Genomic DNA, 15,174 nt, shown 5'->3' on the forward strand with positions numbered 1-15,174 from the left:
CAGTACTCTAGAACTTTGATAGGGGGTTAACACAAAATCCAAATTGGGATTTTTCTCTCCTTAGCTTTACCATTGATGAAATTAAATTAATACATATTTCCTAGTGCTGTGACATCCTGGTCTCCAGGGTTGCGGTTCATGCCAACATCCTAGCATGTCACTTCAGATCTGTGTGCCCAGAAGAGGTTACTTAACCTTCGGGCTACAGAGTTACAGACAGGACTGTCAGTGATGCCCAGGAAATGCCTTCTTGATCAGTGGTAGTACATATCAGATACTGTAGGAGAATGAGCTCTAACAAGCGATTCATTCATTCACATGTTTCTTTAATCAGTGTTTGCTGTGTGCTCACTATGTGTGGGGACTCAAGGCTAAACAAAAACAGAGGTAGTTCCAGCTCACACGGAACCTATAGCACAGAATATAGCCCCGTGATTAATTACCAGGCATGCTTCAGCGGTACATCCTCAGATATAACAAACAGAGGTGTTTGTTGAATGAGTGAGTCAATCAGATCAAGGAGTAATGGAGAACGAATCAATCCATTACCCCAACAGAAATGAGATCACCAGATGAGATAAGCGCTCAGAAGAAAAGGAAGAGAGAACCCCTCCTAGCCTGCAGGAGAGGGGAGCAGAGAAGGAAGTGATAGCTGGAATGAGATGGGGAAGATCAAAGGCATCTATCTGTGAAAGAAGGAAAGAGGCCTCCCGGTAGCCTGGAAGGAGTATGGAGGATGGCAGGAGAGAATTCAGTGCATTCTGGGACCCAAAAAAAATCTTGTGTGGCTGGAACAAAAGAGGGCACAGTGGAGAGCAGGGTTGGGGGACTGTAGACACTAAGTGCTATAGCAGCAAGCAGAGGCCAGACCAAGAGCCACAGAAGAATTTACTCTCAACACAGAAGGTAGTGCACTGCCTTTCTGGAGGAATTTATTACAAATGCTTGAACAGCTCAACTCTAATAAGAAGGATATTCAATTGAAAAATTCAGGACAACATCTGTGGAAAGTAATTCTGCAGTATGTATCAAGAATCTTAGATGTTTCTCTACTCTGGCAAGAAAATCACATTTTGGAGGATCATCATTAAGAAATTTTTAAAATGCTGTGCATACAAAATTGTCCACCGTAGTTAGTTGCTTTTAAAAATAATTGTAAGGTTTATGAGGCAACTGAGAAATAATCATATACATTGTGGTGCATCCACTGTATATATTACATGTAAAGTTTATGAAAATTTAACACTAGTCTGGGAAAATGGAAAATGTTTACATTATCACAAATAGTTAATTATCACAGTTATGTATATGTGTTTATTGTTTTAACAATATAAACATATATATACATGTACACATACATATATATGTAGAGAAAGAGAGAAAAATTACTAAACAAATAAGAAACAACCAATATATGCCTAAAAGCAGCACAAGATTAAGACTGAGCCTACCAAAATTTTAGTTGGCTTTAACTGATAAACAAATTAGTGATTATTTTAGTTCTAGTTTTCTACAACACTCAAAATTCCACTAGTGGCCTGACCTTGTTTTGACAGTGGAATCTATTTTTGCTTGCTTGTTTCTGTAAAGAGAAACTAGGTTGTCTCTGTTTGGGTGTTTTTATAAAAGCCACTTACTGGGATTCCAGGTAATCCAGACGGGCCCTGGGGGCCAGGAGGACCTTCTTTCCCCTAAAAGATCCAAGACATAAAAACAGCATGAAACCTTTACTGGCTTTTCTGGAAGTTAATGACTTCACACAGAACTGCATTCATGGGTTGAGGGAGTGAGTGTTTGGTTAGAAGCAAGGGGTGCTTCTGTATCAGCCTCGTGGCCTTCTGAGCTTTGTTTCCTCCAAGGCAGTGAAGTTCCCTGGGGCTGAACATAATCACCCCCATTGGTACAAACACTGGGACTCATTCTGACCATATCATTAATACCTAGGCTCAGGGAAAACTGGCTATTGGAATGCCGATGGGAAGAAGCTATTGGGGTTTTAGAATCCACAAGACCTGAGTCCAGATCCATCTGTATATTTGTCCCCAGACTTCCAGAAATTCAAGCTCTGTACCCATACAGCACAGACCTCAGCACCTTGAGGTGTGGTACATACAGGACCGTACACAGGGGGAGCTGACTAGGGGCATGCATAACAAATGGTTTATTCTTTTCATCATTTTTTTCCAGAGCCTTCTACAGGTTTTACCAATAATTGCTCTACTATCTCTTTCCTTGTATTTGAAAACTGTTTTACCAGATTTCACTAATTAATATTTTATTTCCCATTGGTTCATCAAAGACTTACATAAGTATCAATCAGGGCTTATAAATTAGCATTATCTAATCAGTACCCTAATTCCCATCATAGTGAATATTATCATATCACCCTGTGTCTCTACCATCAGTAGATCTGACAACTTTATAATTTCCTACTAGTGTTTATTGGGAGATAAGACACGGATGTCAAGTTTTACATTCTAATTCACATGCCACACAAAATGAGGTATTCTTAAACTTTAGGCCAATGCACAATAATAAGCATGACATAACAAAATATTCACCCCTCCCCACATCACAACACCTACAAACACATCAGAAAATTAAGTAGAGATTTTTGGTCAATCCATGATGAAGATGGAGATATTATTAGAGATTTTTAAATATTGATAATAGAGCATCCTGGGTTCCCTTCTGGATGCCTATTGTTTCAAATACCCTAGTGTGGAAACACCAGTGATCTACGACTGGGGTCAGCAAAGTCCAGCCCACTGCTAAATTTGTTAAATAAAGTTTTATCAGAATACAGTCACACCCATTGGTGTGCATGTCGTCTATGGCTGATTTTGCATTAAAATATTTGCTAATTGGTTCTTTATGGAAAAAGTTTGCCAAGTACTATATTAGATAATTCTTTTTAAACTCAGGTGAGGAAGGCATGGTCCCATAATAAGAATGTGGCAGATCTAGGAAAGAACTCTGCCTCTGACTCCCTGTTAAGTCTTCTTGGCATCACTAGACTTTTATTTATTTAGAAAGCAATTCTACTGGCAGAGAGGCTGAAAATTACAACATGGTAGACTTTTAAACAACCTCCACTGACCAATCCCCATTTATAAACCAGCCTTTCCATGCTCTCCAAGAACCCATGCCTAGTCACAGCACTACAGTACATCCTTGCCTGCAGTCCACTCTTGCTTTTCTGTTCCACTCACTTTTCTGTGATGTGAAGGTTTGCAAGAAGTCAGTGTGATTGTTCCCAAGCTTGTTTGCATCCATTATTTGTGATGGAAATCATACAATTTAATTGTTGATTAAACAATCCAGTATAATTTAGGTAGGAAAAAAAAATAAACTTTTTATGTAAGTTATGGTAGGATTTTGAAAACACTGGCCAAAAGTGAATCATTCGCCACTCATCATCTAAATTGATATAGTTATAAAAGGTTAGGAAAGCTATGAAAGACTAAGAAAAAAATCTTAACAATCTAGAACTTGACATTCATATTGTCACACATACGTTGTTATATTCTCAAACCAATTTTCAAAAAGTAACAAAAAGTGATCAGTGGATGCACTTTTTACATGACTGATGACAAAAGACTCCATTCACTACCCAAAATCAAAGTAAAGCCCTTTATCCTATGCCAAAAAGACTGCCAAAAGGTTTGTCTTTTAATTCAAAATATAACAGAACTAAGGTTTCTGTTATGTATCTTTTTATTATAATTATGCCCCATTTAACTTTCAAAAATTACTTCTGGGACTGGCTGCGGTGGCTCATGCCTGTAATCCTGGCACTTTGAGAGACTGAGGCGGTAGGATCACAAGGTCAAGAGATCGAGACCATCCTGGCTAACATGGTGAAACCCCATCGCTACTAAAAATACAAAAATTAGCTGGTAGGGTGGAACACACCTGTAGTCCCAGGTCCTCGAAAGGCTGAGGCAGGAGAATTGCTTGAACCCATGAATCAGAGGTTGCAGTGAGCCAAGATTGCACCACTGCACTCCAGCCTGGTGATAGAGCGAGAGTCCATCTCAAAAAAAAAAAAAAAAAAAAAAAAAAAAAAAAAAAAAAATTACTTTTATTGGCTGGGTGTGGTGGCTCATGCCTGTTAATCCCAGCAATTTGGAAGGCCGAGGCAGTTGAATCACTTAAGGTCTAAGACCAGCCTGGCCAACATGGTGAAACCCCATTTCTACTAAAAACACAAAAATTAGTCGGAAATCACTCAACCCAAGAGACAGAGGTTGCAGTGAGCAGAGATCGTGTCCCTGCACTCCAGCCTGAACAACAAGAGTGAGACTCTGTCTCAAAAGAAAAAGAAAAAAAAAAATTACTTCCATTTTATAACCACCAGTACTCTCCGGGCAAAGAAAACTTCCACTATATTCTCGTTTGACGGTTAGGGCAAATTTCAGCACCATGGACAGCTTCAAGTAACACCATAAGTTGAGGAGTGGTCCCGTGACAGAATCAAAGTCTTATTTAACACAGTTTAATTCCTAGGAATGTAATAGTTTTACGTCCTGGATCCACATCTTATTCTCTTCAGGCAAACAATCCACTTGTTTTTATCAGGGAAATCATTTGCATACGGAGTCACACTCTGGCGCCTAGGCTGGAGTGCGTGGCACGATCTCAGCTCCCTGCAGTCTCTGCCTCTCAGATTCAAGTGATTCTCCTGCTTTGGCTTTCGGAGTAGCTGGGAATCAGGCACGTGCCACCACGCCCGACTAAGTTTTGTAGTTTTAGTAGAGAGGGGGTTTCATCATGTTGCCTAGGCCGATCTGAAACTCCTGAACTCAGGTGATCTGCCCACCTTGGCCTCCGAAAGTACTGGAATTATAGGCATGAGTAACTGTGCCCGACCCAGTATGTTTTATATTTTATTCATCTTGGGACTTCTAGATGGGTGGCTTGAAAAGGATTGACCAGATGACCATCCTAAACAGAGCCATAGGGCTGTGATTTTTCAGTCTCAGCATCCCTCTGGCTGCCTGGACCACACACACGGTGGATCAGTATGGAACAGCAGAAGGAGAACTGATCTGAGAAATCTTAAATTGACTTCCAATTTGAACACTAATTTCCTGTATGACTTTGACCAAGTGACATAACCCCATGGGATGCTGACCTCCTCCTCCTTTGACATGAAGAAAGTCTTACTAAGTAATAATGCCCTTTGCACATGCCCTTTGCACAGAACTCCAGAGATACCAGGGTAGGGCTGGCCTGCTTGCTAGCTGGCCTTGAAATATAATGGTGACATTCCTGTGGCCTAGGGATTGCACCTGGCTCTCACATTCTTTCCCTCACTGTGTGACCCTGAACTGGACATTTCACTTCTTCAATTCCCACTCTCCTTATTTGTAAAATGGAGATAATGATTCACAGCCTTTCTAACATACAGGACTAAAGGGGGAAGGGGTGTCAGATGAGATAAGGAATATTTATGTACCGTATATTCATTTACATGCCATGCATTGTATTGGCTACTAACATAATACCTACTAAACTGTGGTTCACCCTTTATGGCATTGAAACCAAGAGTGGTTCTGGCGGCTTCATGAAATGAAATCTGGATTTTGAGATACAAGCTTTGGGTTCAAATGCCAACTCCACTAGTTGGGGTTTGGGATCCTTGACTAGTGACTTATTTTTAATTCCACTCTCCTCTTTTGAACAGTTGGGATAACAATGGTGGCCTCTTGCCTGACATTCACCTGGTACATACCATAGTCCTAGGTGAGTTAGCTCTCAGCCTTTCCACTTCCTTGCACCTGCTCAATATAGAAACCACACTGACAAGAAACTGAGATATGGGGCATAAATCTAGGACCTATTTGCATTGATGGTTATAAACTAAATCCTGGAATCACAGATCTTCAGATAATTTCAACCAAACATTTACCTTAGTAGCAAAATAACCAGGGCTCCCACAGAAAGCAAACCCTCCTGCAGTTTCACTGCAAAACTTGTAGTGAACAGAACCTCAAAAATTTGTGAACCACAGGAGACATACAAGACCAGAGCAGGACTGGTAAACACTTGGGGTTCTGGAAAGGCTAAAGATAGACTACAAACAGATACCAATCCTTGAGGAACTTACAGGTGACCCTTGGATTCCTGGTGGTCCAGCAGCTCCTGAAATTCCATCTGCCCCCTAAAAAAGACAAAGCAGAAAGCTAGTTTCTTGTGCAGCTGGACAGAGGTCATTAGCACCCTCTGCTTTGAAGACAAAGCAACTGATATGGTTGGTTATTTGTCCCCTCCATATCTCATGCTGAAATGTGATTTCCAATATTGGAGGTGGGGCCTGGTGGGAGGTGATTGAATCATGGGGACAGATCTCTCAAGAATGGTTTAGCATGATCCCCTTGGTGGTAAGTCAGCTCCCACTCAGTTAGCTCATGAAAGATCTGGTTGTTTAAAACTCTAAGACCTCCCCTCCCTTGGTCACTTGCTCCTGCTCTTGCCATCTGACACACCTAGCCTTCCTCTGTGATGGGAAGTTCACTGCAGTCTCTTCAGACGTCAAGCAGAGGCTGGTACTATATTTGTACAGCCTACAGACCTGAGCCAATAAAACCTCTTTTCTTTATAAATGATTCAACCTCAGGTATTTCTTTGTAGCCATGTAAAAGCAGCCTAATACATTGACACACAGATCTTAACATTCTGTGCCCCCTCCTAGCTTCCTGAACCACAGATATTTCAAACGTGCTTCTTCCTCTTCATCAGGCTGAGCTATTCTCTGGGAATACAAGATGTCTGGGGAAGAGCATCCACATTGTAGGAAGGGCCAGTGCATTAGCCAGCCAGTCACCCCTTTGAACACAGTGAATGAATTCACTTCAGGATGGGCATTTTCAGCTAATATCAAGGAATATTTCAGGACAAAAAGCAAATAAGCAACTAGATTTATTTTCCAGGAGATTAGGGAGGCAATTGCTGTGTCAAGTCAAGGGTGAAGAGATGCACAGATGGATAAATGGAAGAAGACGTCTAGGCTAATCAGCAAGCAGCTCAAAGTGAGCTCTAGGCACACTTTTGCCTGAGGCTCTTGCATATGCTGTTTCTTCCCCTTATATTCTAGTCCCTCATATATGCAGAAGCCTCATACCCTCCCATCCTCCATGTCTTAGCTCATGTATCAGCAACTCAGTGAAAGGTTTTCTGCCTACCAGACCCCAAATTGAAAAATCTACCCTTCATCATCCCTGCTCTGGGGAGGTCCCTTTCCTGTCTACCTTCCCCCATAGCACCTGCAAACATCTGCCATGCTAGTGTTTATTGATTTCTTATTTATTTTTATCATCTAGCTCTCTCCTTCCACACACCTCCTACTTCATGAGGTCAAGAACTACCATTTTATTTCTTTCTTCATTGGAACTAAAAGAGTTCCTGGGATATAGTAAGTAATATTCTTGAATAAACGAATGAATTAGAAGTTGAACTGACTGGGTTATGAAGGCAGCAGTTCTTTAGACGAATTCACACATGTGCCTTTTACTAGTTTTGGTTGAGTCATGTAAGATCTCTAAGCTTTAGTTTCCTTAACTGTGAAAGGCTGGAAATTGCACATGCCTTTAGGAAGGGGAGGAGTAATGAGGCAAGGCTTACAAGGTGCCCGGTAGAGAAGAAAGAGTACTGGTTAAGAGTGCAGCCTCTTAGAGTCAGAGTTCCTGAGCCCACATCCTACTTCTTCACTGAATAGCTGTATAATCCTAGGAAAGTTATTTGACCCCTCTATATCCCAGTTCCTTTGTAAAATGAAGGAAAAGAACAGTGCCTATTTTATGTGGGTTGTTGAGAAAACAGAATTCATGACACATAAGGGGTTAGCACGAGAGAAATGCTAAGGGCTGTCCAATAGGAGCTTTCCATGAATGTGTCTATTGTTTGCCCCATGACAAGGAATCCTGCAGATATTAACTAAACATGGAAGTATAAATAAGCACGTTCCCACAGTACTCTCTTGATGTCTTTCCAGAAGCCTTCATTTAATTGTTACAAACTTATTGAGTGTCTAAATTGTACCAGATATGAGTCGAATTTTAGAGATATAAAAGTGACTACATCATGGTCTGAGACCTCAAGGAAATTTGATATAACTACATGACAAACTTCTGGGGAAGGGTGCAGCTAGATTTGTCTCTACTGATTCTACAACACAGGGACCCAGTAAATGTTCACAAAATAAAGGGATAATGATAATATTTTAATGAGTAGCCTAAGGTTCATGCTTGAATTCCACATCCAGTCAAAGCTAATATAACAAATCTAGATTGTTCTACATAACTTTAATAAAAAACTTCTGGCACCCTAGAGTCTGGAAACTTGCCAAGTTGGAATAAAATTCCCCTACCGCATACGGGGATGGGGTAAGGGTTTTATCTGGAAGAAGGATGGTGACTGAGCACCAGAAAATAAACAGTAAAAGAAAGAGCTTTGTCAGCTCACTACCCATATCCCTGCATTTTTCCAACAGGACCTGACAATTAATAAGCACTTGAAAACAAGCAACAACAACAAAGAACAAAACTAAAACAATGCATCCATGACCAGAAAGGTTAATTTTCTGCTCTGGAATTGCTCCTGTGTGATTGGCTGGTGAATCTAAACAGGCATCCATTCTCACAGGCAATTAACAGTACAAGGCATGACACAAAACAGAAGCTCAATAAACATCTGCCAAGTGAACTGAAAGCATTAATCAGCTGGAGACAGACAAGCTGGCTTATGATGACGATTGTTTCTGAGCCTCCAATTCATCATCTCGCACAAGAAGAAGAAACCAGGAATCATTTCCTACAGTAGTCACGGAGTTCTAACTTACTGCAATTTCCAGTGAGAAGAGGGTTTTGTTTTCACTGAGAACATGTTAGAGGGTTTGGAACTACCAGAGCGGAGTGGGGATGAGGCGTTAATCCAACGTTCATTTTCTGAGAACCTCAGCTATTGAGTTGTACAGGGAAGCTAATGTCATCATATAAAATTATTCATGAATAAACTATTTTTAAGTAAAATCAGTTCCCTCTCAAATGCCCCTCTTTGCTTGACACTAGCACCTCTCCCTACTACCGATTGTATCAGCATCATTATCAGTTTCTCTTTTTGCTGACTGTCAGATGCTACAAGATCCAATCATATGCAAATACAGTGCAATGCAATGACTAAGTGAAATCATAAACCTTGAAAGAATTGTAGAATTTTGTGAAGTTAAATGACAGCAAACTGATCAGTTCCCTACAATATCCTTCACAAATGTGCACATGGCAGAGTTGGGTCAGGTAACATGTGAGGCTGAAAAATTAAAAACAAAATTAATTTCAAAGGTACTTGGGAGGAAAATGTGTTGAATATTAAAGACTTAAAGTAGGCTTTCTGGGAAACTGAATAGTGCTTTTGTAGATAATTCACCTTTTTATGAGTTTGCTGTAAAAGTCAACATCATGCTTTCATATGATTTTGTTGAAAATACTCACTTAAAATGACTTAATTTATTCTGCTAATTAATACACAGTTACAACTAGAAGTTGAGCTGTTTAAAAAGAAGACAAAGCAAGCTTAGTTTCATATATTTTAAATGTATACTCCTAACTGAACCTCTTTTCACTATACTTTCTAACAGGGTATTCCATATTTGAAGGGAGTTCCTTTTCAGTGGTCTTTCAGTCATTCCAGAAATGCTCTCCTTGCAAGATCTGGGATAAGGGTCTCATATAGAACCCAGGGGAAATCCCTGGGGACTGACCCTGGGCTTGGCAGGGACACTCATTCCCAGTTCCTGTTGTCATGGCTACCCATGATGGCTATGTGGGCTGCAACAGCAGCGGACTCCAATCAGAGGAGGAACATGAGTAATCTATGAGCAGCCTACACAGAAGGGAGAGGGAAATGCTTAGAAGGGCACCAGTCAATATCAAGGCTATAACTACTGTAAGAACAGAGAGCACATTTGCTCAGGGGGCCCAATGGAGATCACTGAGATAACATTCAGACAGGCTCTCCATAAAATGGGGAAAGCTGGTTACGATTTCTCATTTACTACCTTCTTTGTCTGACATCATAACCTTGACATGTGGGCTTCCTACCCACCCAAGCTCAGTTTGCAAAACGGAGCAGCGAGTCTGCCTGTCTTTGCCACTGTCCTCCAGTCCTGACATCACCCTAATTACATGGTCCATCAAGCCTACTCCCCAGCCTCTTCACTTCCCCCCACATGCCTGTGGGACTTGCATTTTTAGGTCATCCCTGCCACCTTTTGGGTATTGGCCCATCCCTTAAAATGAGAGATAGGTTCAGCATCATACCATGCCTGGTGAGTAGAGATGTGCATTCAAATGTCAAGGCCCCAAGAGGAAGAGACTAAAGAGGTTTACTTACTGGTGGCCCAGGGCTCCCTGGGGGGCCCATGAAACCTGGAACTCCAGGATGACCCTACGAAAACACAAGACACAATTCTTTCAAATGACTGGAGAAATACTTTTTTAACTTTGCACAAATATCAAATTTCAGGAAACAATCCAGAATCCACTTTCTAACCCCACTAACGATTTCGGAAATGGCTGAGAATATAAATGAAAACAAGAGGGGTCATAATAATTGAAAGCTGTTGTGGTCAAGTGCTGGGTACAGAAGGGTTCATTTTATTACAGTCTTTATTCTTTAGATATGCTCGAAGTGTTTCATAATAAAAACATAAAGAAAAATAAATGCACACAGACACAATGTACACAATGGAAATGGTTAGGTTAACTGAATTATGGCCTTCATATTCTGGCAATATTACAGTTATTTTAAGCAAGAGATTTGTTTCTGTATGTGTAGAGGAGTCTGTTGCATATTATAGAATAAGCTGAAAAAGTTACAGAACAAAGCTTGACATCTAACACTTAGCCTTGTAGAACAATGTTATAAAACCGAACAAACCACCAAGAAAGAAATGATTCTCTGCCCCCAGCCTCCAAGCCTTACCACTGAAACCTCAGGCTACGGCATTCAATGTAGAGTACATTGCCTTTGATAAGTCATTCTTATAAGAATAATCCAAACACATTTTGTTTTTCCAAATACAGAAGAGGTTTTAGCTGAGGAGCTCATTCAGATTTTGAGCACAGCTCTCATCTCACTGCCTGTGGGTTACTCATTCATGTGCCTCCGCCCTCACTGAACTGCAAGCCCACTGAGGTCAGGAGTTTGTCCATGACTCATTCCAGATTGCAGAGCCAGGTGCAGTGCCCGGCATGGAATTGGCTGACAATGAGCACTGGCTGTGAGATGCAGAATAGAGGGAGGAGTAAGGGGGACGGCAGATAAGAGAGAAGAGAAACAAGAACAGGGAAAAGGATGACAGCAGCAAAGCAGAAGGATAACAGCCATTTCCACTGGCAGGAAGGCTGGTAGAATTGGAATGGGCAGAAATCAGCTGGTCTCACTGGATAGAGGATGATAGGGAGGCCATGCTCAGATCCATAGAGAGCAGCGAGCCCTCATAGGTCCCATCCTATAGCATGCTAGGAACAGTGGTCCAGCAAGCCTGGATGTGCACTGACCAGAGCATGGAGTATCTGTGAAGCATTTCAGCTAGCACCAAGAGAGCCAGGCAACAGTTACTGGAGATGATGAGAGGAAAGAAGGGGGAATTTTGTAGTGAATGACTACCATTTCCGTGAAAAGAAACAGTAAAGGTAAAATAGTACAGGAAGGAAGGAAGAAAGGAAGGAAGGAAGGGAGGGAGAGAGGGAGGGAGGGAGGGAGGGAGGGAGGGAAGGCCGGCTCCTCAGATAATTCAGGGAGAGACGGGACTTACAATAAACCAGAGATAACAGGACGAAAACCATGAAAATGAGATTTTAAAAAATCCTGCTATAGGCAAAGAAGAGACAAGGAATGGCATCGTACAGTGGAAGCCACCTTAGAGAAACAGTGATCCTTCCTCAGGATGAATGGTTCCTTACAGAGTCAATTTTTACCTGATCACCTTTCTGTCCAACCTCACCATCTGCACCACGTTCTCCTTGACTTCCCTTGAAAGGAAAAAAAGAAAAGAAAGAGATGTCACCAGAAATTTTAATAGAGAAATAAAAAGCATTTTACGCATCCATTCATCTATTCATTAACTCCCCAAAGCCTCTTATCAATTTCCTGTGGCAGCTCAGGGACGGTGGCAGACAGAAACAGGGCCTGGTGAGGATGTGTTGATAAAATGGCTTAACTGGGATTTGGGGTATGGGGCTCCAGGAAATGGGGCTGGGGAGGCAGGCAGGGCTCATTTCTTTGATGTTAGAGTTAGTTGTAGGCATTGGAAACCATTAAAAAGATACGTAATTGTCCTATGTTCTAGCTGTGGATGTAGTGTGGGATATGCTAGTGGTACAGGCTATAGAGAAAAGGGTCAGTTAGAGGAAAGGGGTGTTCCAGGTGTGGCAGGAAAAGAGGCATAATAAACCCAGGGTCTGCAGGCCTTGCAGAACAGGTGTGAGGGTGAGGGAAAAGGAGAAGTTTAGATGGTGGCAGGCAAGAGCAGTAGTACCCCACAGGAAGCTTTGGAAAAATTTATCCGGACATAAGATTATTGCTCCCTCCCTTACTAGCTGTGAGACTTCGAGAAGTTTTATAACCTACAAGAACAAGAAAATAATGATGCCTAGCCCATGAAATGTTAGAGAATAAAATAATAGATGGGAAACAGCATAGAGCCCAGAACACAGTAAAAGCTCAATAAATCTTAGTTATCATTATTATCTTTATTATTTTGCATTTTAATTCTGGCTTTGCCACTTGCTGACTGTGTGTCATTGGACAAGATACTTAAACTCTCTGTCTTCTTCTAAAACGAGAATGATAAAATAATATCTTTGTCATGGGGTTACTGTGAGAGTTTAATGACCTAAAATATACAAAGTGCGTAGACTTAGGACAGGATGTCTGTTTGTCCTCAATAAACATTAGCTATCATCATTCTCAAGGTCATTATCACCATGATGATCACCATGACCATTACCATCACCATCATTATTATTCCATAACCATCATCACAATAATCACTATCACGAGAGCTGTTATCAGTATTGTCACCACTATCACCATCATCATCCTCATCTTCACCATCATGATCACTGTCATTGTCTGCATAATGATCAATACCACCTCTACTGTGATCATCACCGTCAACCTCATCATCATCATCACTATTGTTATTGTCATCATCATGGTCATCAAGATGCCCAAAACATACAACCTGCTAAAAATACTTTTTACAGACTACCCACGAAAGTAACATCCAAAGGTTCCAATCCTTTAACTGTTTTCTACTTTAGCTCTGCATTTACTGTGTTAACAAGTGCACAATGTTTTCAAACAAAAACATTGCAAGTCCTTTAAAACAATGTTTTATGCAGTAAATAGGTTTGTGGCCATAGGTCAATCTTAGCTGTGGTTCCATGCCTGTGGCCCTTTATCTTTGTATTCTTAAGCATATCACATCTTCTATCCTCTCAGTCTCAGTTTGTTCCTCTAGTAAATAAATGATGAGGGGCAGGTCCATCCAGGAGGGTCCTTCCAGGGATCCGGAACCCCACAGTTCTCTCATGGAAACATCAAGTCCAGCCCTCTTTCAATCCAGACTGTTCTACTACCTCAGCAGACCACTGTAAACAGTGACTACATACTGATCCTCCCTCTCCCACTGTGTTACAATGGGAGGGTTACGCGAGCTCATATCTGTGAAGTGCTAAATATCATTCTTTAGAAGAGAAAAAAAATGGAGTCAGAGAGAAAGAGCATTTCTTCTGATGTTTTTGCATGGAATTATTTTCTCCATTTCTAAATCTAAACAAAGCCAGTGTGCCTGTCTGCAGACCATGTTGTAATCAATGAAGAGAAGTGACATAGAAGAGCCCACGGCTTCCTTAACATTTAGGACAACTGCCTTAAAAGTAAGTGGCTTTCTTTCAAATTCCGGCCCTCAGTCTGGGTTTAGAGCAGTTCCAACACTCATGTAGCAACAATGAAAATGTCAGCAGCTCAAGGATCTCCACAGTTGTCCCTTTCTCCTACTCCAACGTAGTTAGGGATCAAAGCAAACATACCCACCCGCAACCTGACTCACTTCCTTTCAGAGACGGGGACTGACATTTAGAGAGCCCCGACTCTTCCAGGAACTCTGCCAAGGCTTCCCACATGATATGCCATTACACGTATTTCCTTGTTTATATCCTGAACTGATGCAAAAATATTTAATGTGTCTATATTCTCTTGCTGAACCAGTAAGTCTACTCTATGAGATAGGGCTTATTATCAGAGTATTAGATAACAAATCTGAAGACCAGACCAGTTCCGCCATTCATCTGAGCTCACACAGCTCATAGAAAGCAAGGTGGGGAATCTAATCCACATCGATCTGTCTCATGATCAGATATCCAAGCTGGCTTTCTCTGCCCATTTTACTTTTCCAGCTATTTTCCTAGACCATGATGCCTTGTCCAAGTGATTTCAAAATGTCAAGGGTACTGGATTTATAATCAGAAAGATGGACTGATCATGCTGAGCATGGGCCAGATGCCTTTCTATACACTGGAGATACAATAATCAATGAAATAGATAAAAACTCTGCCCACTGGGAATTCATATTCCAGGGAGATTATCAGTTCATTATTTTGCTAGTTTAGTCCTCTTGAAGAGCCATTTTAAGGGCTTAATTCCCCTTGTTGAAAATAAGAAAATCTTTGCCCTACTCTGTTTACTGAAAACATTTATTTTAGAAAACTTGTTAATTGTAAGGTTTGCTTTTGTTTTTGTGGGTTTTTTTGGGGGGGTCGAGTCTCTTTGAAAGGCGCGTAAATACTTTTAAAAGCTAAATGAGCCTTTTGCTAGCCTTGTAACCCAGGAACACAGGAATGTTTTTACTCAAGGACCTAGGAACCATCTCTTTGAAATAGAATCAGCAAAGAAGAAAGCATTCCTATCTATCTCCCAGCTCCTGTGAAACAGTAGAAGCCCAACTTCAGCAGATGACTGACTCCAAGTTGCAAATCTATCTCCTGCCATAAAGATGTAAGAAGTTCACCTTTGCTTTGAATAAGGTCAGTTAGTTAATACAGACATACAGACGACCACTGCAATTATCAAGTGAATCTAGGAAGAACATGTGATGTCACTAAATCC

General features: G+C 41.1%; 1 protein-coding gene across 1 annotated transcript in view; it reads right to left on the bottom strand.

Moving 5' to 3' along the window:
- The window catches only part of COL22A1 (collagen type XXII alpha 1 chain), a 320,593-nt gene that overhangs the window by 37,580 nt on the left and 267,839 nt on the right, over positions 1–15,174 (bottom strand). Inside the window, exons 47-50 of the mRNA XM_003933680.4 lie at positions 11,982–12,035; positions 10,393–10,446; positions 6,113–6,166; positions 1,638–1,691 (exon numbers count right to left, since the gene is read on the bottom strand). Coding sequence (XP_003933729.3) covers positions 1,638–1,691; positions 6,113–6,166; positions 10,393–10,446; positions 11,982–12,035 — 216 coding nt within the window. The remainder of the gene's footprint in view (positions 1–1,637; positions 1,692–6,112; positions 6,167–10,392; positions 10,447–11,981; positions 12,036–15,174) is intronic.

Source organism: Saimiri boliviensis, chromosome 15 (assembly GCF_048565385.1).
Source record: "Saimiri boliviensis isolate mSaiBol1 chromosome 15, mSaiBol1.pri, whole genome shotgun sequence".
Lineage (NCBI taxonomy): Eukaryota > Metazoa > Chordata > Mammalia > Primates > Cebidae > Saimiri > Saimiri boliviensis.